General features: G+C 44.7%; 1 protein-coding gene across 4 annotated transcripts in view; it reads right to left on the reverse strand.

Moving 5' to 3' along the window:
- PRR5L (proline rich 5 like) overlaps positions 1-27,877 on the reverse strand; it is a 344,445-nt gene that overhangs the window by 154,985 nt on the left and 161,583 nt on the right. For all 4 annotated transcript variants that reach the window (XM_069623352.1, XM_069623350.1, XM_069623353.1 and 1 more), the window contains one exon: positions 2,560-2,640. In XM_069623352.1, the coding sequence (XP_069479453.1) occupies positions 2,560-2,640 (81 nt within the window). The remainder of the gene's footprint in view (positions 1-2,559; positions 2,641-27,877) is intronic.

Raw genomic sequence — 27,877 nt, forward strand, 5'->3', positions numbered from 1 at the left:
GAGAAGAAAAGGAAGGGTGAAAGGTTGGCTGGAAAGGGGCAGATTGAATACCTGTGTTGGGCTAAAATAGGGCATCAGGTAACCAAAAGACAGTTAAAGGGGAAGTTCTCTCAAAAACTTTATGGTTAAAGAAATATATATTTTTTTAAGTTTCTATGAAAAATAAGGTGCAAATGTGCCGCCAAGTCATGACTTTGAGGCATCCATTTTGTATGCAGAAACAGTTCCATCTGTTTCTTTAATTATCTGCACTTGCGGCAGTAATCAAGCAGGAATCCTCTACTGGGAGCTCGAGCTTGTTACTGTTGGGAGCAGAGAATTTAAAAACACGTTCACAGGACAGGCAGTCTTATGAATGCCAAATCCTAATACAGCAAACACACACTTTGTAAATCTGAAAAGCGTTTGTTTTCTGTATTAGGATGGCATTCATAGTAGGGCCTGCCCTGTGAACACGTGAGTGAGGCAGACACATCCTGTTTATTTAACAGGGTGTGTTTGCCTTGCTCTTTCAAAGGAACATCTATGGTCCAGTGGTGAAGGGTTAGCACTTTCACAGAACACATAACTTGGCGCACAAAGTACGTAATTTATACCATTGTATGTGTATCTGAAAAGATATGTGGGGAGAACCATAAGAGAACTTGTGGTAGGATATTGTGAGCATTTGAATATGTTAGGATCACAGGGCGCCAGACTCACACTTGCTAAACACTGGCAAAAAGAACATCAGTTGAATGAGGAAAAAGACATCAGTTTTGTTGGACTACAGCCAGTCTTCTGTGGAACAAGATGCAGCAACCGAGAACTAACATTGAGACAACGGGAAGCAAGACTAATTTGCCAGTTCGGATGTGTAATCAACGGCTTAAACTCCGATCATGAATTCAATGTGTTTTTATAAAATGGATAGCTGAATAGGAAGGAGATCTGTGTGCCCGGGCACAGAATGACCTCCACTAAGACTCATACATCCAACTCCCTCCCCCCGCACCAGAGACCATGTCTTAAAACCCATCCCACTCTTGGACCCAAAGAGCGCATACCAATTACCACACACTATGCAATGTCACTTAGCTACACACACATTCTACAACTTTGTGCATGCCGCCAATTCTATTCAGAACAACTCTGCGACAGCCCTTTGCCATGACTGAACGGTATAATCCTTGACACATGTCTTGTGATTGACATCACCTACTGCCAGCATCCACTCTGCCCATCTACAGGCATATTAATAACTTATCACCAGGAAACATCGTCCGATCACATGAGCCCAACTCACTCTGGGTGCCCCTTCGTATTCATACTGGGGACCACCAAACAAGAAAAAACCCAAAACGGACCAAGAACTGACATCTTGAAAATGTTCCATCAAATTATAGAGCCAACAATGGCTCACTTCGAGAGCAACAGATATTCGTGTCAATACAGACAACTAAATCTAGCGCAGGAGTGCCATCCTACTAATCCATTCGGGATGCTCCGAACCAGCATACCCATTTACCCAGTAATCGTGGGAAGCCCAGTTCTAATATAGCCTTGAGAAAGACCCGCGTGGGTGGCAAAACGTGTTGGCTGACCTACCTTACTACCAATTAGGTCTTCTACATGAAAACCTGGGAAACTACATGTACTTTATTGTACTCAACAGCGCAAGATATCCGGGGTTCAATCCGTCTATTTAACTATGTTACACTATTTAAGTTAGTTAAGAAACCGTGATTTTATAATGTGAATTCTCAGAACCAGTCCATGGCTTGGATTGTGCTTTGTCCCAATTTAGCACCATTTACCTGTATCAGAGACTCATTGGATTACCCATGCTCCAGCTTCATCACCTTTGTATTTAATTTACGTGGAGACTAAAAGGCAATTTCTTGGATTCTGGAAAGCACTGGCTCGTCCTACTTTGGATCAATGGTTAGCGGACATACCTGAGCTAGCAAATATTACTCATGTCTATGAGGGATGGTGTCCCTATTTCAAAGCACCTAGCTCCATTTTCTGTGCTCCTAGAATTGAATTGTGTGCATTTATTAACAAATTGTGAAATGTAAGGCAGATAGTTTAGATCCCATTTGTTGGTTTATTGCATATATTTGCTTTTCTTTTCCTTGTTTTACTGCATTGTATTCCTCCTGCTTTCCTGGATTAGATCCCATTCGTAATCAGGACTAGATTTTTTACTTTTCTATGTTTATTTTCTAACTATTTTGTTTACAGGCAACAGGACGAGTTCATTTTTTATTCTAGTCTTCCATCTACAATCTACATTATAGAATAGTAAGAATTCAATAAATGCAAACTGGAAATTAAAAAAAATAATAATAAATAAAAAAAATTAAAAAAAAAGAATTGGACCGACTCAGCCATCCTCCAACTCATGTATGAAACTATTCAGAAACCTTTGCACCAACTCATTCAATGCTGAACGCATATTGATGCAGAGAGCATTTTGTGTTGCTGAGGTAACTTAGCCTGGGTGTTTGATAGAAATCACTCATGAGATTCAATGTGTTAGCAAAGTAACAGCTCATCCAAAAAAATCCAACATACCTGACACTTTCATTCAGGGCGTAGAGTTCATTATTTTGCAAACCTCCGCCTTTGAACACGTTGATCACTGCTGTCTGAACGCTACAAATATAGAAAGAAGACCAGCGATGAAAGCAGTTCGAATCTCCATCGGCCAGAATTCACGGGGCAGCCAAACAAATTACAGATTTTTTCATTGAGCGCACCGTTTTTCTTGCTTCATAGCACTGTAAACAATTTCTCCCATTACCCACCTCAATGTCATCAATCTTGTAAACAAGAGACTAAAGCTGCAATGGCGATATTTAAACTGATGGACTATAGGTAACCCAGAGACCTCCAAAGTGAGCGCTTAACTCACCGAATTTGTGTATACTTATGGACGCCCACAGTTCCTGTGCCACACACCTAAAAACCCTGTGCAACACTAAAAAGTTACAAATAAACACATTAACAAAAGAACTCTTTATAAAGATCCAGGCATGCATTATAAAAAGGCCCTGAAGGTTTTAGAGCGACTATACTGGACATCTGGTCCCGAAGGTTTTAGAGCGACTTTACTGGACACCTGTACGGATGTTTAGGATGGGGCTGTTGCACACAGATGTGCACTGGGTTTACAACAGGGCCAGAGGAACATTGTTACACATGCTTTGTGCAACAATGTGTTCAAGAGTTTGAAGTTTCTGGGGGTGGGGAGTGTTGGATAGAGTGGATGTGGTGTTAAATATCACGTTCCCGAGAACTCCTGTTCAAGTTGTTTTGTTGTCATGCAGAGGGAAGATTCGAGATGGGTAAGGAATATGAGCAGTAGATTAATAGATTTGGTGGTTGTGGGGGGGGAGGGAAGCAGATTTGGTGGTTGCGGGTGGGGGGGAGGGAAGCAGAGATTTGGTGGTTGCAGGGGTAAGCAGATATAAAGTAACCTTATGTAGAGGACTGGTTGGTGAAGTTGCAGGACCTGTCCAACTATGAAAAGATAATGTTGAATAAGGACCACGAGGATATTTACCTCGAGCAATGGGCGCCCTTCGGTAATTTGTACGGTCGGGAATGAATTTTATTTGGAATTAGATTACACGATGACTTGTGGGCTGGGTTTGGGGCTGTGCTGTGGTAGGTGGCTGTGAGTTTGCTATGTGCCTGGTTTGTTTTGTTGTTGTTTTGTAAACATTGCCTGTTCCATTTTGGGTGGATTGTTCTTCATTGCTGTTCCATACGTTATGTTATTAGAGTTTGCTTTGGATATGTTTTAGAAAATAACAACATGATCTTTTTTTAAATAACGGGAAGATGTCGTACATTAACCCAGTTAATATATTATGTATGACAATGCAAAGTAAAAAAATAAAAATGTCCCCACTGGTTAAATTGAGAAAGGTTTATTTCATAATATACAGTGCTGACTGATTCGTTTCTAGATTCTAAGCACAAGAGTAGTATTTACCCATGCTGCACCGGTGGGTGGGGGGGGGAAAGGGGGCGTGCGCAACTGGATAGGTGCACAATTAATCATGGAATACATTTTACATCGAATCCTCTGACCAGAGGGAACTAACCAGCCCTATAGACATGTGGTGTAGGAGCTACTTAGATGCTCTAAAAACAGACAAATACACAACATCGGCAGTAAAAATACTCCTAATAAAGGAGGGAAGACACATAAGAGACTGTCCCCCGCTTACAAGCACACAGCTGCATGGATAGGCCCGGATCTGTGGTGGTGCAGAGCAGTGCCACAGGAAGCAGCTGGACCTGCATGATCCGAGAAGGATATGCAAGCATGCATCTTTTAATGTGCATGAATTACTGGGCAAGCAGAAGAAAAAATTTACGAATCACAAAAGCATCTGTTTTACAGTTAAAATGTAACAGAGTTGTGAATGGTAATTGGGTTTCATTGAGGGGGCCGCCCAGGGAAAGCGAGTTACTCCTGAATGGCTGGTGAGCAGCAAGTGCTAGGGTGAGACTTACTTGCCTTTACCAGGTGACTTCTAAGATACAAGGAGGATGGCTTAGCCACTGCAGGAGTGGGCAGAGTCTACAAAGATGGCTTCTGGGAAACCAGGACGAACTTACTCATCCTCATCACTGAAGGGGTCAAAGAGCTGCGCAACAGCTGAGGAGTTCCGTAGAGACAAGGCCATTAGAGTGGTGGGTGATCAAGAGAACTGAGCAGGGTGAATTATGCAGTGATGGTCGAGCTCTGCTGTAGCAAGGACCAGTGTGTCCCCGATATTGGGGCGTTTCTTCTTCTATTACATTTCCTTCAAGGGGCACTGCCCCAAAAGTTGTTTTAATAAGAGGAAGCCATCTGATTGGTACTGAATTTCAGTCTTAATTTTGGGCCAAGACATGACTGTATGGCACCTTCTCATGGGTTATGTGGGCAACCCAGTTATGTACCATGCAGTCTGCATGTTTACTAGAGAGTACAGACACATGCCTTTCCGCCAATCTGAAAGCAAATGTAACCAACACAAAACGGTGCAATTTGAAAAACATTTTTCCATTCCCATTATGGAATTGTGGAGGGCTCCCCACTCATCGGTAATGCCATGGCCAGCAGAAGGTATGAGTCGCCTGTACAGCTGCCCAAGGCCTTGCTCTCCTGGGGGCTTCACAATCCCGGAACAGGTCTGCACATTCAAGACATCGGCTGCTTGGCAGCTGTCAATAGCAGGACTACCTCCAATTGGACATTGACTTATGGGTGATGTTGTGGGGGCGGGGCAGTTGGTGGGCACACAAGCCGTCCTAATCAGTGCTGGGGGCACACAGCATAATCTTCAATCATTGTTGTTGCGGGCGGGCACATGGGCTAGCCCGATGGTTGCTCGGGGCAACCAGTATAAACATACAGTTGCCGTGGTCACACAGCCAACACCAATTATTATTATTATTATTATTACTTGCCAGGGGCTCAGCTCTACAGCTTGTGGTCTGGGGGCTCCCTGTTTACACATGCTCATTTGGGGGCACCCAGATCAGTGGTGGCTGCAGTACTTTGGTCCACATGGCAACAGCCTGCAGGCCAGGGTAGCAGCGTCGTGATCACACAGCATCAGCCTGCAGGCCCAATAAATGAGACATGAGGCAGAAGTGCCATTCATGGAGTCTGCTGCAGTTCTCCCGCACCTGCCGGCCGAGGTTCCTTTTATTGACAGTCATTCATGACAACGTCAAGACACATTCTTAAAGGGGCAACACCACAGGTGATAGAGCTGATGGGCCTTTTGCATCTGAAAGCTCTGCCACAGCTCTACTAGCAGACTACTCGAAACTGCATCTTCTCTCAAGACAATTAAAAGGAGTCACAAAATGACCCCTTGCTCCACTTTGAAACTTTCCAATTTACTTCCATGATTCCAGACAAAAAAAGTGTTTTTTTTTCTCTTTTGGAACTTCACATTTTCTTTACTTTGTTAATAATTACAAGCTGCAGGTTGTTTTTTTTAAAGCTTCACATTAGGTTGCAGAACCAAGAGGAGAAAGATTTTCCTCACATTATGTAGTATATGCCATTACTTGTATGCTTCCATTCTGAACAGAAAATGTACAGCTACTATCTTGGATAATGGATTTCTACGAGGATTTATGTATTTATCAGATTGATTTTTTATAGATTTACCAACCAGAGCAGCGAAGACACATGGTCCAGTCACAGGCCAACCAGAGCGGCAAAGACATATGGACCAGTCACAGGCCAACCAGAGCGGCAAAGACATATGGTACAGTCACAGGCCAACCAGAGCGGCAAAGACATATGGTACAGTCACAGGCCAACCAGAGCGGCAAAGACACATGGTCCAGTCACAGGCCAACCAGAGCGGCAAAGACATATGGTCCAGTCACAGGCCAACCAGAGCGGCGAAGACATATGGTCCAGTCACAGGCCAACCAGAACGGCAAAGACATATGGTACAGTCACAGGCCAACCAGAGCGGCAAAGACATATGGTACAGTCACAGGCCAACCAGAGGGGCAAAGACATATGGTCCAGTCACTGGCCAACCAGAGCGGCAAAGACATATGGTCCAGTCACAGGCCAACCAGAGAGGCGAAGACATATGGTTCAGTCACAGGCCAACCAGAGCGGCGAAGACATATGGTACAGTCACAGGCCAACCAGAGCGGCAAAGACATATGGTCCAGTCACTGGCCAACCAGAGCGGCAAAGACATATGGTCCAGTCACAGGCCAACCAGAGCGGCAAAGACATATGGTCCAATCACAGGCTTAAATTGGGGGTGGTTCTTAAATTCCAGATTCTTTACTCAACGAAAGTGTGCGATTTTGAGAAAAAGGTTTTCTTTAATTGTATTTCATCTGTCAAAGTTGTTAGGCTGTAGAAGTTTTCAATTTATAGCACTCCTCGAAAAAGCCTGGTTAGTTTAACAAACTATACATGTTGCTCAGTTTATAACATAGGAACTAGTCATAACTGCATCACAGAGTTTTTGTCGCTTGTTAAATGATAGTAGTGTAACTTCCCATGATGCACTAGAGTACAAAACAGTGGCATCAGTACTTGCATGCAATTTTCAGTATTGTCTCTTCCGGCAAGGTCAATGTATATGTAAAAGTGGGGCCACGCATGTTTTTTGCTGCACAGGGGCTTGCAAATCAAGAACAGGCCCAGGGTAAAATAATTGCAATAAGATCAAAATGTAGAGATCCAACTGACCTTTGGGCTGTGATGCAGTGATCATCTTTCAATCATTGCCAATCTCCACAATGGCTAACCATTAAAGGATCGAACCACCTTCAAGACTTTATGTGTTACCTTTAAATAGATCCATTGAATGGCACCTGGATAACTGAATTACTCTTTACAGGACTCTTCATTCATCTTATTAACGCCTGCTAGTTGTTGCTACTTGTGGGTATACCACGCAAGGAGGAAGCTTTTCAGCTCAAGCCCCACTTCTGTGGAATGCCTACACAGCGTATAATGGAACAGACATATATTGTTATTTGAAATTTGTATAGGCTGACAATTCAAGGGATTCCGTCACCTCTTCCCAGTGGGGAGCCCTTCTCTATGAGGCTAGGCTGCTACCCAATATTCCCCCTACGGGTGGTTAAAAGCGGAAGGACCTCAGAGCGAGAGACGCCCCCTTGAATTCCCCGCCCCCCCAGGGATAAGGCCTCCCTTTCGTTTTTTGGAACTCCCCTATTACCTCCAATGGATATCCTTACACCCCCCCCCCCAACCTTTCTAAGGCATCAGCCCCTAAAGTCTCCACTTGTTACTGTGATGCTGACCTATTCACACATACACTTTTTAATAGGACTGAGAAGTGGAAGAATGACAACTCTACAAAGAGTGCTTGTAGTTTGGCAGCCAACCATACCGAAACAAAGAGGACGGAAAGAGGACTGGAGATCAATCCACAGAGACAAACAAACGACTCTGCGTTTACGCTTGGGAGGTACTAGCTGTACCTGAATAAAAAGAGTGAAAGGACTAACCTTCAATGTTCAAGGAGTCCGGGAGATTAGAACGCAGAGCAGTAGTGAAACTGGACATGAGAGCCAGGAGAACCAGTCTGGAGCGAGAGTGGCCCATTGCGATCACACGACTAACAGGGAGACAAACCGCCAACCCGTACAGAAGAAGAGTACCAGGCAGTGGCGGATCGCAAGGAGGGTGGATACTGCCAAGGCCTCAAAGGAAGAGGCAAACCACCAGGAAGATGCTGCCGACTGAGTCACAGAAGTCTTGCGGTGGAGAGAAGCAGTCTGGCCCCCTCAAGAAGAACCAGTGATGCTCGCACTCAAGACAGAAGATAACAGGCATAGCAAGAGACCCGTGCAGGGGCCAAGACATAACCACATCAAGGTTGCTCTTTGATACCCAAGAGAAGTGATCTCCCTCATCCCTGTGGTAACACTAAGAGAAGCCAAAGAGAAGAAGCATTCAGGAGTAGTCTCCATTACTACAACAATAGTTGGCTAAGTGGACAAAGTCAAAAGTCAAAAGTGCAACAAGAAGGTCCATCCTCATCACAGTGGTGACACTGAAATTAATAAGAGTACTCTCCCTCGTCACTGTGATTACATTAACAACAGTGCACAGGAGAACAGTCACCCAGAGCTATTTAGAGAGAACTTTCAGTGTGGAAGAAGGTCAAGAAGGTCCATTGGCAGAGGCGTTGCTAGGGGGGGGGTCCGGGGGCTATAGCCCCATGGTCTTTTGGTTGTAGCCCCAGATAAAAGCTCAGGGGCTACAACTGAAAGGCTATAGCTAGCCTGAGTTCTGCCAGTCCCGACATTTGCTTAGCCCCTGATCTTTTCCAGACCTAACAACACCCCTGACCATTGGAATTGTGGAACACATCTGTGAAACTCTGTTGGAGGAACTAAAGGGACATTTGAGGACTATTGCGTGGTTAGGCAGAAGGGAGTCATTCTCCTGCCCTGCAACCCTCTGTGTTGATTCAGAAACTGAAGCAAAAGATAAGACTGAACCAGTTTCCCAAGAGAAGGAAGACATTCTCCTGGTATTTCGTTTTCTATAAATACTGAACTATTTGAAACTTAGTAGTAGGGTTAGAGTATGTTTTGGACAGAGGACGGAAACTCTTTCTTGTGACCCTCACATTAAAGACGAGAACAGAGTTATCTTAGAATAGGTAGGGGCAACCCTGTAGAGAAATGGAAAGCTAGCCCTTGATTAGTTAATAAACTAGATTTTAATAAAGCAACCGCTTTGTCGCGCTCACTCCACCTCGCTTCAAGAGCCTGCTGCCATGGTTATGGCTTTGAAGAGCTGTGGGGTGGAAGGCCTACAGAAGGCTGTAGTCTGTGCAAACATGAAAATAAAAAGAGCATTACATTGCATGCAAATAGTAATTAGAATTAGGAGACTATTCAATTAATAGCGGAAAGGGTTGGTTTAAAACAATATAAAATTCAGGCAAAGAGATGACTGCTATGTAAGTGACTGTGATAGCTGGACCAACATTTTTGTGGTACTCGGCTGTATTCAATAGGTTGCAGTTCAAGAGAGAGAGTGGGTATTAAAAATAGTTTATCAACCACTAGGACAGTGGATAGCCATGCTATACATTATAGGCAGAACACATGAATAACATGCAGTCACATGCACAATTGTCAGATATGTCAAAGATACATTCAACGCATCTCCTCTTGTCTGAACCATTGGGTTTTTGCAGTACAAACGCCTTTTTTCATATTGGACACAAACGGTTGGCGGCAATACGTAGCCATCTGTACAGAAATATAGTGCCTCGTTCTCTACGACCTCCCTTACCTCCAAGACCCCTGGTGCTCTAGAGTAAAATCACGTACTCCTCCCTACCAGAGTCCCTGGATATCCATTTCCCCGCCCAGAAGAGTTTTGTGCATCTGACCTTGGGCTAGTGGGAATTCTAGTGAAGTATTATGTTCCTGTTGGGACCATGTAATCCCCCTTGGACCACCACAAGCACAATGACAACATTGTATTGTTTATTATTTATATTGCGCACCCCACTCTAAGGTATCTGGGTGTATTACAAGAATATGCATTTCCATTGGTTACAGACTAGATAGTACGCACAATAGTTACAAATAGGGGAATGTAGCAATAATAGGTAGCATACAAAATAATTACAAACAGAGGGGTGTGGCAAGAAAACAGTTGCACACTAAGCAAGAGGCGAGGTGGATACATACATAGGCAAAGTAGTACAGTAAGAGGATACTGGAGGGAAATATATACAAATGGGTGAGGGAAGGAGGTAGTGTCTAAACAGGTGTGTCTTTGGAGATCAACAAACCTTTGGTGTCTTTTCTAAATTTGTAGAAGGATTGGTCTGTGCTTAGTGTGGGGGGAGGGAGTACCAGAGTTGGGCAGCCATCACTGGAAAGCTGCTACCCCCCGCTCTTTTAGCTTTCTAATCTCGACACCCTTAAGTGGCCAGTGTTAGTCATCCTGGTTGGTCTGGTGGGGTTGTTTTTGACAAATCAAGTATAGAGGGGGTAGCAGCGTTATTATTGTAGGTAAGGGAGGCCTTTTTAAGCTGGATTCTTTCTTGGATGGATAGCCTGTTCCGTCTGGTTGTTGAGATATATGTTGCTGTCTGGGGATGCCCAAGGCAGTTCTAAGGGCATTGTTCTGCAGAATTTGGAGTTTATTGATGATAGATTTACTTGCTCCTAAATAAAGGGCATTGCAGTAGTCCATTTTAGATAAAGCTAGCGCACACGCTAGGTTCATACAGCTTTCCGGGGAGAGAAAGGGTTTGCAAGAATTGATAAGCTTGCAGGTGTATGCGGTGGTTGAAGCAGTTGCACTAACCTGTCTGCGCAGACTCAGGGAGGAGTCTAGGTAAAAGCCCAGTGTTTTAACCTCGTTGGTCACCTTTATATCATTACGATCAATGTTGAAAGATTGGTATATGTTGCTCAATTTCTTCATGTTGGTACGGGAGGCTAACAGAAGTAACTCAGTCTTCTCATCATTCAGGCAGAGACCTTGAGTGGCCAAGCCTGAATGATGAGATACATTTTATTGACAAGGGCAAGGTCTGTATCATAGTCTCCTAATAGAAGCCGGAGGGTCTGGGTGTCATCTGCATAGTTAGTGTAGATGACACCAAGATGGTCCAGATCATCAAACAGAGGTTTGGTGAACACATTCTATTTGGTAGGTGATAAACATTAACCTTGTTGAACACCACAGGTGATGGGGATGGGGTCAGCTGCTGCAGAGGCAGAGAAGACTCTCGGATCTGTTGAGGAAAGATTGGATCCAAGCTGTTGCTTCTGTTGAAAAGTGAGCCACAGTGGCTACGTGTCTACAAAGCACCTTGTGATCAACCAAATGAAAGATGGTTGAAAGGTCCAGCAGGAGCAAGACAGCGGATTTCCGTTTGTCCTTTAGGTCATCGATCTGGACCTTTAGATGGATCAGGGCACTTTCTGTTCTGTGTTGGGGCCTCAATCCAGATTGTCAGAGTCCAAGTAGCTTATGGGTCTCGAGGTAAGTTTGAATTTGGTTATAGGCAGCCTTGTCAATGGTTTTAAGGAGAAAAGGTACCGTGGTGGTAGGACAGAAATTAGTGGGGATGCTAGGGTTGAGTGTAGGATTTTGTAGTAGTGGGAGTACCCATGAATTCTTTAAATTAGTTGGGACAGTGCCTGTGTGAAAGGAGGCATTGATGAGGGTAGTTATAAAGGGGGCCAATTCGTTGGCTGTGTCTTTGATGACCGAAGCTGGACAAAAGTCACCTTGGCAATTAGAGGGTTTCAATGATGCAATAATGTTGATTTCTTCTTGGGTGGATACTGCGGCACATTTGGATCGTTGTGGTGGTTTCGGCAAGATGGGAGTAGGTTTGAGCATGGTCTACTGTGGAAACAGACTGTTTTTTAGCTGCTATTTTCTTTTGAAGCAGAGTGATTTTATTAGTTAAGGCTTCTTGAATTTTGGTGCACCAGGTCTCGTCTTTGATGCAGTTGAGGGGATGGGAGATTTAAGATAGTAAATAATTCTCTGGAACTTGAGCTAGCCTTTTCTATCCTGTTATTATAGGTTTCTCTTTTAGCTATCAGAATTTCTTCTTTATATCTGGCTGAGATTTTGAGCATGATGTCTTTATTGACTGGGGAAGAGTTATTTCTCCAGGATGTTTCGAATGTTTCACATTTTCTTTTTTCATTTCTTAGGGCTTTCAGTTTTCAGGTGAACCACGATTTGAGGTGTGCTTTAGGTTTGCTTTTGCACATTTTTAAAGGGGCAATGTTGTCTAGTGCCATAGTCATGGTTTTGTTGTAAAGGTCCACCAAATCTGATGGGTCGGAGGAGGCAAAGGTGGGCTTAAGTAGGGGTTGGAGGAGAGGCAAACGTTTGTCTATAGTAATATTCTTTTTATTTCTGGTAGGCATGGCTGGGGCAATGGGGTGGTCAGTATTAGGAAGGATGTGATCTTGAAGGTTAAATGAGAGGAGGGAGTGGTCTGTCCAAGGTTGAGGCTCAATGGAGGTGATGGTTGTTCTGCAGTTAATGTCCGCTATTCAATCGAGGATTCTACCTTTGTTATGGGAGGGGAGAAGGACTCCGAGTGAGACCAAGCTCCACTAAGGTGTTGGCAATGGATGTAGCCTGAATGTCAGTCGGGTCATTGAAACTAGATTAAGGTCACCTAGTATGAGGATTTGTGAGGTGGGTTTCATATTAGTGGACAAGAGTGCATTAATTTCTTCCTCGAAAGAGCTCAGCGGTCCATGAGGTCTGTAAATTAGATGCAGTGTTATAGTTCTGGAGTTTGTGAGGGGGAGTTTAGCAGTCAATAGTTTGCAGGAATTGGTAGGGGTATGTGACAACTCTCAGTCCCAGTGTGGTTTTGGCTATGAATGCCACCTCACCTCCTCTGGCGGAGTCTCTGTCTGTTCTAAGGACCGTATAATTAATTGGGGTCACTAGAAGGAGGGATGGTCCAGCTGCTGCGTGTAACCATGTCTCGGTTATAGCGAGGCAGTCCAGATTGTTTTCTTGGATAAGATCAGCAATATCTACTGCATGGGCAATTAGGGACCTGGCATTGATCAAGGCACCTCGGATGGTATTAGGGTTGTTGTTGTGGGCAGGGAACAAGGGTGTGGCCATGGCCAGTCTAGTCTTCTTCGAGAGCTTATGTTTTGTTTTGGATGAATGTAGAGGAGAATTGTTTGTGGATAATGGGACAGAAGGTATCTTGTAGGATTTACCAACTCTGTTACCAAGCTTGGCATTCCGGATCGTCGAAAGGCATGGATGACTGCGCATCAGTGTGGTGTGGGTCATGGAAGGATGATCAGAGGTCTTAGTAGGTTGAGGTATGTCAAGTGGCGGGCCCCAAATTACCAGTGGGTAATTGTTTGTGGCAGTTACTGTGGGCAGTGCGTGGGTTATAGTTAGAGGTGTGGTATGCAACGGCTTCAAGGGTGGCAGGAAAGAAGTCGACTTGATCCGCATTGGCAGGTTCAAGGCTGGCAGAAAGTTAGTCAGTGTGATGTGGTTATCAGGATTAGGGTGCTTGGCCATGGTTGTATGTCTCCTGGGCGTGCAGGGGTGTAATTTATTGCTAGTAGGTAGGGGTGAAGGTAGGAATATGCTCCTGCTATTGAAGGAGATCAGGGTGAGGAGGCACACCAAGGCTAGGTTTCTGGTGGGGGCATACATAGTCGTGGGTAGCCACAGAGTGATAAGATAATGTAGTACTGCGGAGGGCGTCTAGGAGGCAGAGTCTGGCATGTGACTCAATAAGGGTTGCTAAAATATACTGCAACTAGGTAGAAATAATGATGAGTCCTAGTGATACAGTTTAGCAGTAGGCATGAATCAGGGCCATTAATGCACGCGTCTGTGTGCTCAATGAAGGACAATATAAACAAGAGCAAGGGCAGCATTCAACAATATACATGTTGGTGCCATTTTAAAAAGATGCCTTTAGGTAGGTAGCAAATTAGAAAGTTCATATATTAGTGATGGGCAGATAGTGGTCATGGGGGTGGCAGTGGCACTGATAGTTAAACAATGCGAGGTCAGAGTCCTAGATGAATGATAACATGAGTGGTGGTATTCAAAAATTATACGTTGGAGGCGTTTAAAAAAATACATTTCGGCATTGGATAGATGCCGGTCATAGGGTAACAGTGAGGCTCGTTGTTAATCATTCATATTAGGCAGTACAGATTCAGTGACATGTGCTGAGTGATGGCCTGGTAGGAGTCGGAATTGCGGGCAGGTTAATGCAAAAGAATTATGGCAGTAGAGCAATCGGCATAAGTCTGAGCCTTTTGCACAGAATAGCGAGTGCCAGTGATAACAGGGACATTGGTGGCCTTTACGAGCTAGGCATTCTGGCTAAAAAGAACAGATGGCCGCAGTCGGTCTGTATAAAATAAAACATGCACACTTGGCAGTCACTCCGCTGCACATTGCAACACACGCCCACCCATCGGGTGGACCTTCAGTATACTCAGTAGAAAAAGCAGTTTTATAGGAGAAGATGTATACATGGCAATATATAAGCAGGAATGACTAGTTAATAGTGTCCAGAAATATGTTTCTGGAACATAATGTATGGAGACCATCTCTTACTTACAAATCAAAGTCGAACGCATAAATGAGGATATGAAGGTGAATTTCTCATCATCGCAAAGCATAGCGTATCATGTGGTAACATCAAAGGGTGCATTGTGAAGGGCCTGCCAGCTTTATTTTTAAGCAGTCTTCTGACATTTAAAGCCTTGATTGTGCAAGTAAATGAGTTCCTGTTGCAATTAGAATGGAGCGTGCCCTTGCATCGGTTTCTTGCACTTAGGTCCAGTTAAAACAGGCACTAACAAAGGCTATACGTTTAGGCTAGTGTGCAGGTAATAGACAGGCTTGTGTGAGGCACTGACATCGTATGATTGGGTACTTGCAACATTTTCCTGCTGTTACCATGTCATGGCCAGGTCCACTATGGCAGTGCTTGGAAAAGGTCTATTCCTTAATTTCGAGCTAGTTCCATCATGTAGAAACTTCAAAGTGTGTGTTGTATGGGGTCTGCCAGTGTTATTTTTAAGCAGCCTCCTGAGATGTAATGCCTCAGTTGTGCATGTAAATGTGTTCCTGCTGTAATTAGAATAAGACCGATGGGTTCCCTTGCACCTGTTCCTTGATGGAAGTCCTGTTAAAAACAAGCACTAACAAAAGGCAAAAGATGCTGCCTTTGTATAGGTATTATGGAAAGTAATGTAAATGGTCTTGTATAGTGCCTGTCTGCCACTTTTGGGGGCCTTGCTGCGCTTGTCTCTGTAAGAAAAAGTGTGTGTGTGTGTGGGGGGGATTCTTTAGTGGGACAGTGGCAAAGGAGATGCAAAACGTGTGGTGTTGATGGGTGAAGGCCGGAAGTACCTGGTTCCTGAGTGCCAATCTGATTTCTATGGGTTCGGCAGAGAAACTTGGGTGAAGGGTATCTGTAGGGAAGAGCCCAAGATCAGATACACTACAGCACTTTCGGTATGGTTAGCCGTTGATGTGGCCGTTTGTGGCGGGGCTAAAGAGGAGAGCTTAGTTGTGGCTCATTTAGTGTTGCTGTGCAGAAAGGTAGATATTCAGTGGGTGTCTGTGCGTAGTGCAACGTTTCAGGAGATCTTAGAGGGGAGCCGGTTAGCCGGGATAACCGGCAGTAGGTTTTACAAGGCAAAACAGCCTGCAACCCTTCACTCCAACCCCTGGCCTCTTGCATACAGATCCTATTTGACTAGCTCACAGTGCCCCGTAAATAACCCACTCTATCTTACATTTATACATTATATCCTATGCGCCACAAAACAAGCATCTGCGAGTTGCCCAAGGGCGAAGGGGCAGTCTGTAATCTCCATTCAATTACCATAACATGCAGCTAATGTTTATGATATGCAACAACCCTTAGTTCAGAGAAAGAGCTACTTGAAATGTGTGCCACAATCACCCATGTTGCTTTGTTTAGCATGCTGGTTGACAGACTGCGAGATGCCACAAGCTCACTTTCCCATGCTCAGGTGCTGTGCTCAGTGGCCTGCTGGGTTTTTTGGCCCGTCTGGGGCAGGGGAAGGAGGCGTTTTGTCAAGTGTTAGTCAGGCACTTGTCAGAGCAGGGCTAGAATCTCTACCCATTTCACCCAGAGGTCTGTCTTGCCATCTCCCTCGAGCCCCAAGCTCACACCGTCCAAAATTAATATCCCACCTCCACCAACAGATGCAAACTCACCAGGTTTTGACGTGGCACCAGGCCTTCGGCATCAGAGTGGTGCTGCGACCCTGCACGGGGATTTTTCATGATGAAACGCAAAGCAGGAAAGATGGAGGGTGGCAGGTGGATTCCTCAAAAATGTGCTGCACGTTGGCATAGAAAAGGTGACGGAGGTGGGACGGCAGGTTATGGGCAAGTTGATACGATGGACTTTCCAAAGAGGCTGCAATCTTGAGTTTACAGTCTCTCTGGACCCTTTCTAGCTAAAGGTCTCCGGGGGTTTGCCTTACTTTCCCCACAACTCAATGAGAGAAGCAGCCAAAAACAGCCAGATTTGAGGACTTCTGTAGGTCAGTAAAAGCTGGATATTCAAATGAGTGCGAACTATATCCTTTTAAATCGCTTGGATATTATTTTTTTTTCAGGTTCTTAGGGTGCTAGAAGCAATTAAGCTTGGGGTGCGCACAACATAAATACAAACCAGAAATGGAGGAAAGGAGAGGGAGTACACTTTCTTAAATCAAGTTAAAAATACAAAAATACTTAAATGGCAACAGTGGCTTAATATAATAATAATTTTTCATTTGTTGAAGCCAGTATTTAGAAAAAGTGTTTCTTTGCCCGTCTACAATGCCCAAAATTGTATCTGTGATTTTTCTTAAAGAAAGTTTTAATGTGTGTGCGACTACATTTTTTGCAATAAGTAAATTTAATTTCTCATTAATGTGCATTGGTCTTTCGTTGTTCAATTACTTTCTTTTTCAAATCCTATCTTTCTGGGGTGTAAATGATTTGCTATACTTCACTACCGTGGACATGTTGGCCCAGGTTAATGTGTTCCCTGGCCCTCACGGCATGCTCCACTACCCTTTTCAACGCTTCTTTCTTCACGCTTCGCAATTCAATGCTTATACTGCAGAAATTGTGAATTAACAATTCCATTCCATTCTTTACAGCTTTCTTTTTTGCTCCATTGATTCTCATTTTGGCCCAGAACGTAATTTGGAAGCGTGGAGCCGTTACATGTAGACATATATAGGCGACTCACCACCACCAAATTCTGATCATGTGCAGGAGTGCAAATGTGTACGCCGCTTTTGTTCTGCACATTTGCACTCTGCCATGCAAATGAGTAAACGCAGTCTACCACGCTATCATTGTAGGCAGCGTTAACAATGGATCCCTAAGGAGTACGCCTGCTTTATGCTGGCATGTAAAGATGGTGGGCTCCATAGGGATCCCCGGCATCTGCACCGGCATGAAAATGCAAGCCGGCACAAAAGCTGGGGGATTTGTATGGTGGAGAGGAAGGGAGGAGGCGGTAATACACGCTGCATTCCGCCCCTCCTCTCTTCCATACAAATCAATGGAAATGGGCCCCCCAATTTATGGAAAGCTTTTACGCCTTGCATTAATGTTACGGCCTAATGGAACATGAGCGCCACAGTATTTTACAGCCTTTACATTAGCTCCTTGGAAATGGAACTGCACATCTGGCCCATTTTCATCAGTATTTACAGGACAGAGTCGGGAACCAAGCTGGAAATCTGCCCCAAGAATAATCTGTGGACCAGACCCGCAACTCTCCCACCCCCAAAATAAATAAACTAACACCTGCAAGGTTTGTCGCTGGATGTTGTACCGCATCAGGACAATTTTTTCGGCCATTTAAAATGTGCATTGTAGTATAAGGAGTTACCTGTGTACTTGAGGTGCAGGTTAATGACCTGGATTGGTTTGTATGCAGATGGGTGGGTATCCTGTTCACTTGCTAATGTCACATTTCTAGGAGAACCAGTCATGGCAACCAAAAGAGGGAATACACACAAGCATTGGCAATTACAACAGTTTGGGCTTCTAGCGGGGAGAACCAGAAGGAGGCCAACCAAAAGGACATTTCAAGGAAGTTTATTTTTAAATTATAACAAAAGGCCTCACCATCCCTATCGCACGAGGGTTTTCCTTATCGACGAAACTAAAATAAAAAGTGCTCATCTTCTGTCCTCTAATCAAAAATTGTCCTCCATCAAAACCTACTTTCCATCTAGCCCTACCACTACTGAAAACAACCTAAATAACCAGAGGCTTCTGCTACTGGTTGATGGCCCTTGCCTTTCAAGGTCACTGGCTTTCATCTCTAAAAGCCGTCCCCAGTTCCATGAAAGAAAAATAAAGTGTTCATTAGAAAAATGTCATCGAAGTTCCTTTATCGGTTCTAGGTGAAAAGGTCTTCATCCGTTATCTCACAACAAAGCTGTATATTTCACCCCCTTTCCACGCTCGTGAGCTGTATGAATTCTTGATCATGGTTTAAAATGAAAGTTATTTATATGAGGGATTCTTCTCGTCTCCCTTTTCTGTCCAATTGTACCGTTCCGTGTATACTTGTGTTTCATATATTTGAACCCTCCTGGTTCTTTCCCACTAGTTACTTCAAAGGGGTCCTCAATAACCTGTGGCATCTTTGTACCCAATACTGTTCACTTTGGGTTTCTTGAGTTCCCGTAACAATACTTATGATATTATACTCTTTGTTCAAGTCTTCTTCCCCTTCCTCGAGCAATCCTGCTTCCTATATCTGCATTGGGTCTGCTAATTGGGGTTGGCGTCTCATGGTACTACACCCCCATGTCTGCTTCTTTCTTCGGCGTGTGAGGGCCACTCCGGCGGTTCCTACTTTAACTTCTGGTTCTCTTTTCCATGTGGGTACCACTCAGGCTCCGGAAGTAGTTATGTCTCAGCACAAACTGAAGGCTTCGTTCCTTTTCAGAATTCTGGTGTCAGAATTTGTTAGCAGGCTCCCAGCCCAACACGCCCTTGAAATGGTCACGCCACCAGTGGAGGTGGTTTTTCTGCCGCTGCAGCGGCTCGTCCACCGCATACATGGTCAGTGCTCCGTTGTCCGTTGTCTGCCCCCTGTGCCCGTCAGAGGCTCCCCTCTGCACTTGATTATCTCGTTCTCTTTGGGGTGTTTGTTCTTCTATGTTTGCTATTTTGTTTCAGACAAGGGCCGTGCTGTTCTTCCTTGTATTTGGAATACGCTCCACTATTGTCCAAAGCCAATGAGAAGGGTACAATGTCCCTGCTTGTTCTAGGCAATATAGGGTTACTAGTATGTTTCTCAATTCCCATATAAGCAGATACTGTCTTCATGGAAGGGAGTTTCTTATGGGTAATGGAAGCCCTTGTCCCCTAGAGAAGAGTCACTCCCAGTGAGGTCCCACTTGTCATGCTTCCCGGGCTTACCTCCCCATCCTCAAAGAGGGTGGCTCCCCCTGGGAGAAGGGACGAATACTTCAAAATGTGTCAGTAGGCATGGGAAAGGCACTAAAAGCAGTGTCTGGCAAATGCCTAATACTTATAAACAAGCCACAACTAATTGTTTTATTATGGTATTTTCTGAGCGTGGACCTAGCTTCGAGAAGCAATGGGGCGCTTTACAGAGGTGTACAATAGTACAGATGCATAACGGAGCACTTTTCAGAGGTAACAATTTAACAGATATACAGTGGGGGTTAGCAGGGGGGGGGATACACAGGAGGGGTTCCGCTGTACCGGGTGGCGAGGATGTGATGGCCTAGGTCTTGAGGCATAGAGATTCCTTGAAGAGAGTTATTTTCTGAATTGTAGGAGCGTGGGGGCGAGTCTGATGCCGACAGGGATTAGATTCCAAAGTCTTGGGGCATAGGCAGAGAAGGCTTGTTTTCTGGTCATCCCCCTTTTGCAGTGGCGGAATTCAAGTCTGCACGTGTCCTGGCTTCTGGTGGTGCGCTGTACGCCAAAGATGCCGAGTTTCTCAGCAAGGTAGCTGGGCGACTTGAGGGCAGCTACCTTATAGATGATGCAGCAAGACTTGAAGTTGATTTGTGCCTGCAGTGGGAGCCAGCAAAGGTCGATGATGGTCAGGGTGATGTGGTCGTTTTTTGCATAAACCCTTTATGAGGCATGCATCCGCATGTAGGACACTTCTCAGGGACACAAGGGAGAATGACAGATGGCCTTCAAGAGTGCATTGCCCTCATCCGGCCAGGACCAGTGCTTAAATGGGGGATCTAAAGCTGTCCAGAGGGAGGAAGGGCTTGACTTTCCGCAGGAGGCAGAGCAGATACTAAGATGTCTGTGTTTATGTGTGTCTTGAAAGATAGGCGTTTGCTGAGGTGGAACCTGAGGGACTTGGCGGAGGAGGTAAGCTCAGGTGCGAAGCCCTCAGTTCATGGTTGATAGCCAGGTCTGTATGTCTAGGTGTTTGGTGTTGTTGGTGAGGAGTAGGAATTCGGTCTCGGAGGGGTTGAGTTTCAAGTATACAATGGAGATCCAAGACTGGATCAGCAAGCAGGTTTTGAGCCTATGGATGTCCTTGATGGAGATGACCTTGAGGTATAGCTGTGTGTCATTGGCGTATTGGTGGATGTGGATGCTGTGTGTGGCTAGAAGGGCTACCAGCGACACCATGTATAGATTGAAAATCACTGGGGAGAGGATGGAACCCTGTGGGACTCCACAGTTGACGGGTATCATTGGCGATTTCGAGGAGTCCATCTTAAACTGCTGGCGGTTGGCGAGGTAGCACTTGAACCAGTGAAGTAAAGGGTTGCTGATCCCCATGTGCTGATGTAGGGTGTCCGTAAGTGCCTGGTGGTCTACTGTGTTGAAAGCGGCAGAGGTTGAGTAGAACCAGGAGACAGGGGTGTCCGTCATCAAGGATGTTGTCGACCACTTGTATGGTTGAGGTCTCCGTGCTACATCTGGATCTGAACCCATATTAGTAGGTTTGGAGGAGAATTTTGGTGTTGATCTGTTGCTGCAATTGTGTGGCTACCGCTTTCTCAATGATCTTACCTCAGAAGGGAAGATGGGTGATGAGACGATAGTTACCTAGGTTGTCAGAATCCAGAGTGGGCTTCTTCAGTAAGATAAAAAAAAAAGATGTTGATGGCAGTGTATTTATTAATTGAGTGTGGCATGGCAGGGGCGGGCAGTTGTTTGATGCAGTGCTTGACCACTTGAAGAGGACTCGGCTTTTGTCGTTGGCCTCTGCCATGGCATTTTTATAGTAGGAGGCATTGGCTGTGATGATGAGTTGTGGGGTTGCTCAGAGTTCCTTCAGGAGCGCCAGGTTGGATGCGGTCCTGGAGCGGAGCCAGGTTTTCTCTTGTTTCCTGATCACTCTCTTGCTGAGGTTGAGTTTTTGCTTGTACCAGGGTGCTGATGGGTTTGGTTTGCAGGTCCGTTGTTTCAGGCACACATTGGTCGATGGAGCCTGAAGGGGTGGTGCGGAGGGCTTCCAGTAGAGAATCGCAGTTCGTTTGGGGGTGTTCGGTCCATGCAAAATGGAGGTTGACAAGGTCTTCCGTGAGGTATTCCACCAGGAAGTTCTTGATGGACCTTAAGGTTTGTCTGCTGGGAATCCCTCACTGGGGTGATGTGCAGGATGTTCAAAAGGCACAGCTACGTGGTGTAGTGGTCTGGTGTTTAGAGGAAGGGCAGACCCATGTGCTATCACTTCATTTGGTTGAGTGATTGGTTGTTTCCTGCAGACTGACACATGATTTGCTTGGGAAACTAATTGTATACTGGTGGGTAGGCAAATCTCGTTAGTAATGGCGCTGGATTATGGTTAGGACCATGGTTGCGATTGCTAGTTGAAGGACGTCAAAAACACCTTGTTTTTATTCAACACATTGAAATGTATTATTTGTTGATTATAGTAACCATTGTCCTAGCACAGAGTGTGGTAGGTGCATGTGAGAAAAGCCAACATGTGTTTTGACCAAAGTCTTGGTCAAGGCAGAGGCTGAATGGTTGAGGATCCTACTTAGGGATGTTGGCGGCCTGGGGGGTTGTAGCAATAGCGGTTCTTAATAGGATTGGCTGTGTAGCCACTGTCGGTCAGCTTAGCAGCGATTCTGGAGCCCGATGGTGCTGATCAGTGACAGCTAGGTGGTCAGACCAGTAAAGTGGGAGAGGAGGGCTGTAGAGGAGGGAATACGACTGTCTTTGCCAATCCTTGTTAACAGGACTTCAGTGAAGGATACCCAGAGTTCTTACAAATCGAGTGGCTGAAGGCAGACCTGTTACATTTTTATTACACCAATAGCGCATTTACAGTTACAAATAAGTCATTAAGTCTCAGAATACTGCTTTAAAAAAAATAACCTGGCAGGCACTTTAAGTCTAAATTTTGATGGTAAGGCTTGATTAAAGCAAGCTGAAAGATTTCCCATGAGGAGGTTTTTTTGGGCAGTGAGAAGCAGGAACTGGGTGGGAATGGCCAAAGGGATTGGCAGTGAATGGGTGGGCAAATAACACCTACAAGCTTTGTGTCCCTCCTCTTATGCCAGGTCTCCTCATCTGTAATCAAATGCAATAGTTACAGCTTATTGGTGGCGCTAAGGCCCCACCTAATAGCCCAAACTAAAAAGGACAAGCACCACAATTTTTACATACAGTGAATCAAAATGGAGATATTAAGTTAAAAAATAAATAAGAGGAATTGGATGGCCTGGTGTAATATCATAGTACTAGGTGATTTCAATTTAGGCTACCTAGACCCCAACGACGCCTCTGCCCAGGACATCAACAACCTGCTACTTAACCTAGGCTTCACACAACAGATCACTCTACCTACCCATTCCAAGGGCAGGACCCTCGATTGGATAGCTAACAAACTGACACAAATATCGAATCCATCAACCATGCGCATGGACCAAACACCAATTTATCACCTTCAACATCCCTGCTAAAATGATCCATCGCACCCTAAACATAGCACCCGCCACCAGAAATAAGCGCAATATAACTTGCGCCAAACTACTCCCACTTATTCTCCCTGCCCTCAACAATATCTCATCCGCACGCTCTGACCCCACCGTTATGGTTGACTTGTACAATCAAACTATGCTTAAAGCGCTTGATCTCATCGCACCCTCCAAACTAAGAAAACCCAAACCTCGGGCCCATCTGAACTCCTGGTTCACGCCACAACTGAGAACCTTACACAAGAAAAAAAAAGGACCCTCGAAGCACGTTGGAAAAGCAATCCAACGGAAGCAAACAAAGCTAGTGTCGCATTAGCTACCCTTAACTACAAAGAAGCCATACTCACGGCAAAAAAAGAGACGTACAATAAACGCATTGAACTCGCCCAATCCAACACCAAGGAGCTATTTAGAATCCTGAAAGAGCTAGAATCCCCTAACCCCTGCCCCCCTCCCGATACTTGCTCCAAAGACAACATCTGGTGTACTAACATCCAAAGGCCCTCCTTGGAAAAAAATCGCCACTCTCCAAAACAGAATCAATGATAAAAAAATTAGTTTACAACCTGTGGAGGGTTTTGACCCATGTGGAATCATTAGACGGGGTAAATATGGGGATTAAGCTGTCGCTGCCCATCATTTTACCCCAGAACAAAAATAAATCATTGGAGTGCGTAAAGATGGGGATGCGCTGTCGCTGCCCATCATTTCATCCCAGAATCCAGGAGAGCTGCGCAGTTGTGCGCACACCAAAATGGTTACCTAACTTGCCACCCACCAGAGTAAAGAAAGGTCTTTGTTAACAAAATCCACTGTTACTGAGGTCAAAAAGTTGCTGAAATCGTGACTCATTGGACCACTTTAAAGATTCAACCCTTTTGTGGGGTTCCACATAACCATTTTACTGTAAGGAGCCCCATCAAAACAATGTTAAGCAAGGATTTACTACCATGTAAGAACCATTCCTGTTTAGAATGCATTAATCCAAGAAAATCCCAAAATTGCATGCAGTACCAACAAAATCCTCAAGGGGGCGCTGGCGGTCTAAACTCTGACAGGAGAACTGAGTGCAGTAGCTGACAAAGGGATTTGACTTAGCTGACTTCAAAGGCTGCATTTTAATTAAAAATTAGCCACATGCTGTTCCCAGAGGCCTGAAGCCTGGCAAACCCTCTCACCTCAAGAGCTTCACACCAGGAGTTAGAATCTCACATGACCTCTTGATTGATAGAAGGCAGACTGGCTGGGAGCTTCCCAGAGACCACACAATGGCCCCTTTCCTCTGAAAGGAATATGTTGATTTTGACTGTTTAATGTCAACAAAGCCCTGCCTGCCCAGAGGACTGACCCACCCAAGTCTTGGAGGCGGACTCCAACACTCTGAGAACTGAATTGAAAGAAAAATATATATTTTACAAAAACACTGATAACTCTTTGTAATCAAATGACAGAAATGTATAACTTTGAGAGCTTTAATTTAAAAAATGTACCTTTAATTCAAGCCCAAACTCGAATTTGTGTGATGTTCTGGGGCAAAACCCCATTGTTTATTAATATTACAGACTCCCTGTTTCAGCTAGACAAACGAAAATGCATTGGTATGTGGGTAGATATGTGAGGAACAGTTGTATAAAATTTAATGAAGATCCAATGTTGTTCAGCACATGAAAAAGTGCTAGAAGTTGCCATTTTTGAATGCAAGCTCCTAGAAAGAGCAGATTTGGACAGAGACATGGCTAAATTCAGCCACACCATGTCTATGTAATTTCAAGCAACTGTGTAACTGTGAAATATGTCTTTTATTATCAAATATAGAATGTGTGCAATCTGACAGAGGAGTGTCCTATCTGCAAGCCATAAAATGACATCCCTCTGACTCACAGTTCATTCCCCAATCAAATAAGAAATGGAAGTTTGACCAATTAGAAGCTGAGAGAGAGGTAGGGTCAGTGATGCTAGAACACACCCACATTCTAAACACATAAAAGCAGACAGACAGGACAGATAGGGACCTTCAAAATCCATCTGCCGCTGGAAGCTCTGCCGGAAAAATCCATACTTCAAATTCATAAACCTCCAGAGAGCCAAACTAGAGACTTCAATCTATCCAGAACTAGAGACCAGACCAGAGAGAAAGCAGTGCTGTACCCAGAGAGACCCAGACCAGACCGCTGTGAGCAGTTCCAGAGGCCAGGCGCTGTGAGCAGAACCCGGGAAGACCTGACCAGACTGTTGACCAGATCGTGACAAAGCCGCTTTCCGGTTCAAAATCTCTTGTGAGTACTCAGCAAAACTCAGAACACTTCTCTTAGTTAAAATAATATACTTCAATCTATTTAATCTAAGTAGAACTGCCTCCTAACTGTCACCTGTCATTTGTAAAGCTGCACTTGTCTTTTTGAACTTTAAAATTTCAAATCTGAAAAACGACCTTCACAAAATCGCTCATATCTCCGCAACCGTTTGTGCTAGAAACTTGCAGTAACTTTCATTTTGAAGCTGAGATCCTAGGCTTTCCTAGGACCCCAAAACGATAGAGATAGTCCTTGTGGTTCCTCTGTAATAGCGCTCGGCGCATCCGCGAATTTTGCCGCGATTTGCAAATTTCTCCACATGTAAAATCAGCTGCTGTTTGCTTTTCCATTTGCCAGAAATTCGTTTAACCTGTTAACTACCCTGCATCATTGCTAGTGTGAGCCTGGACTAATATTAACTAGATACCACTCACCCTGAACCTCTGAAAGGGAATTAAAAAGCATTTCCAGCATATTTCTCATCCATTGCTAGCTCATATCAAAGCATTTGGGCCTGTGTTTTCAAAACTCCTATCTGTTTTCTTTAAGCTTGCTGGGGTGAACTGAGTACAGTTGATTGCATTTCTGAGAACTGTGTGCTTCCTTCCATTTCCTTGCATTGCATCAAGGGGGGGAGGGGATTGCCAGAGAAAAGTGATTACATTGTTTGGTTGAAATCATATTGAGTATTTTCTGTACTGCATTCATTGAATATTGCATCCACCTGAGCTTACATAAAGCATCCTCTACCACATTATACTTTTGTTCCTATTTACCAGTGTGCTACCTTATCCATTTCATGTCAACTCATTAGTGATTATAAGAAGTGTGCTAGTGCCAGATTCTCCGTTGTTGATCTTTATCATATCAGATTAAGTGTGCTATTCAATTATTAATTTATTATAAAGCGTGATATATATATCTATTTTAAATTATCAAATAAACCTTTTAAACTTGCAAAACAGAACTACTTCTTGGCTCGGTGGGGTCAGGGGGATTCCAAGAGAGGGGTGTTATATAGGGGTAGTCATCCAGAACGCATGAACTGGACATAAAGATATATCAATAAGGGTTTTCATTCAGTATTATAGACTAGGCGTTGACTTAGCTGTAGTGTTGAATTGAATCCTCTTACAAATCCAGCCCGCTCCACAAACCTCCCCAGGCTAACATCAACACCGAATCCATGAAACCCTTCAGCTTCACACCTCTCTCCATCACAGAAGTAGAACACATTATCAATAACCTCAAACCCACCAATTGTCAGGGGGACCCCTGCCCCGCTTCCATCATTAAGGAAGCCGCTCATAACTTAGCACCCTTCATCACCACATTCATTAACTCATCCTTCAGCACTGGGATTGTTCCCAACAACCTCAAGGATGCCTGGGTCATTCCTCTCCTGAAAAAACCCACCCTGGACGCCAACATACCCACTAACTACCGACCGATCACTACGGTCCCTTTCCTCTTAAAAAGTCTTGATCGTGCTGTATACCTGCAGATCCAAGATTACCTAGAAACCAATAATCTTCTGGGTCTGAGACAGTCTGGTTTCCGCCTGCGATATGGCACTGAAACCGCTCTACTCGACCTTAAAACCCAAATCGAAGACCTCAAAGATAAGGGCAAACTGGCCATCCTACTCCTCCTAGATCTCTCCGTGGCCTTCAATTTGGTTAATAACCAAATCCTATGCCGTCACCTAAAAACTGCCGCCCACTTCTCGGACAAAGCGACAGCCTGGATCACCTCATTCCTGCAGAATAGATCAATGCGAGTCTTCTCCCCCACCGCCACCGCAGAACCTTCCCAAGTTACTTGCGGAGTGCCTCAAGGATCATGTGTATCCCCGACACTCTACAATGAATTTACAAACCTCTATTTTACATTTTGGATCTTCTGGGTGTTACGTATACCAACTACGCTGATGACACCCAGATACTTATCCTCATCACAGGTGACCACAAAACCGACTCACTTGCCATCAACACCATTTATCAAGTTATCCAGGCCTGGATGGCTCAGCAAGAACTGTGCTTAAATGACAACAAGACGGAGCTCATCATCCTTGGCTCCCACCAAAGACTTGACAAACTTGACCCCTCGTTTAAAGCCTTCACCATCGATGGCAACACCATCAAAGTGGCCAAAGATACAAAAACGCTTGGTGTCTACATCGACTCCACTCTCTCCCTATCCAGACAAACCAACGCAGTATCATCATCGGCTTCATACACCTGCAAGCTCATCACAGCTTGCCGCCCCTTCCTCTCACCAGCCAACTGTACCACACTAGCCAGGACCTTGGTCCTATCCAAAATTGACTATTGCAATGCTCTCTATCTAGGGACTAACCAACGCCATCAGAGCGGCGCTCAATATTCCCAGGAACGTCCACATCTCCGAATCCAGACAAAGCCTTCGCTGGCTCTCAGTCTCCCAAAGAGTCTCCCTCAAAGCACTCACCCTCACACACAAAAGCCTCACCAATCAAGCCCCCAAGCTACCTAGCCAGCAGATTCGCACTACACACCACTGCAAGACCTCTCAGAAGTGCCCAAACCAACTGC

This window comes from Ambystoma mexicanum, chromosome 11, assembly GCF_040938575.1.
Source record: "Ambystoma mexicanum isolate Mex_15411 chromosome 11, UKY_AmexF1_1, whole genome shotgun sequence".
NCBI classification, from domain to species: domain Eukaryota; kingdom Metazoa; phylum Chordata; class Amphibia; order Caudata; family Ambystomatidae; genus Ambystoma; species Ambystoma mexicanum.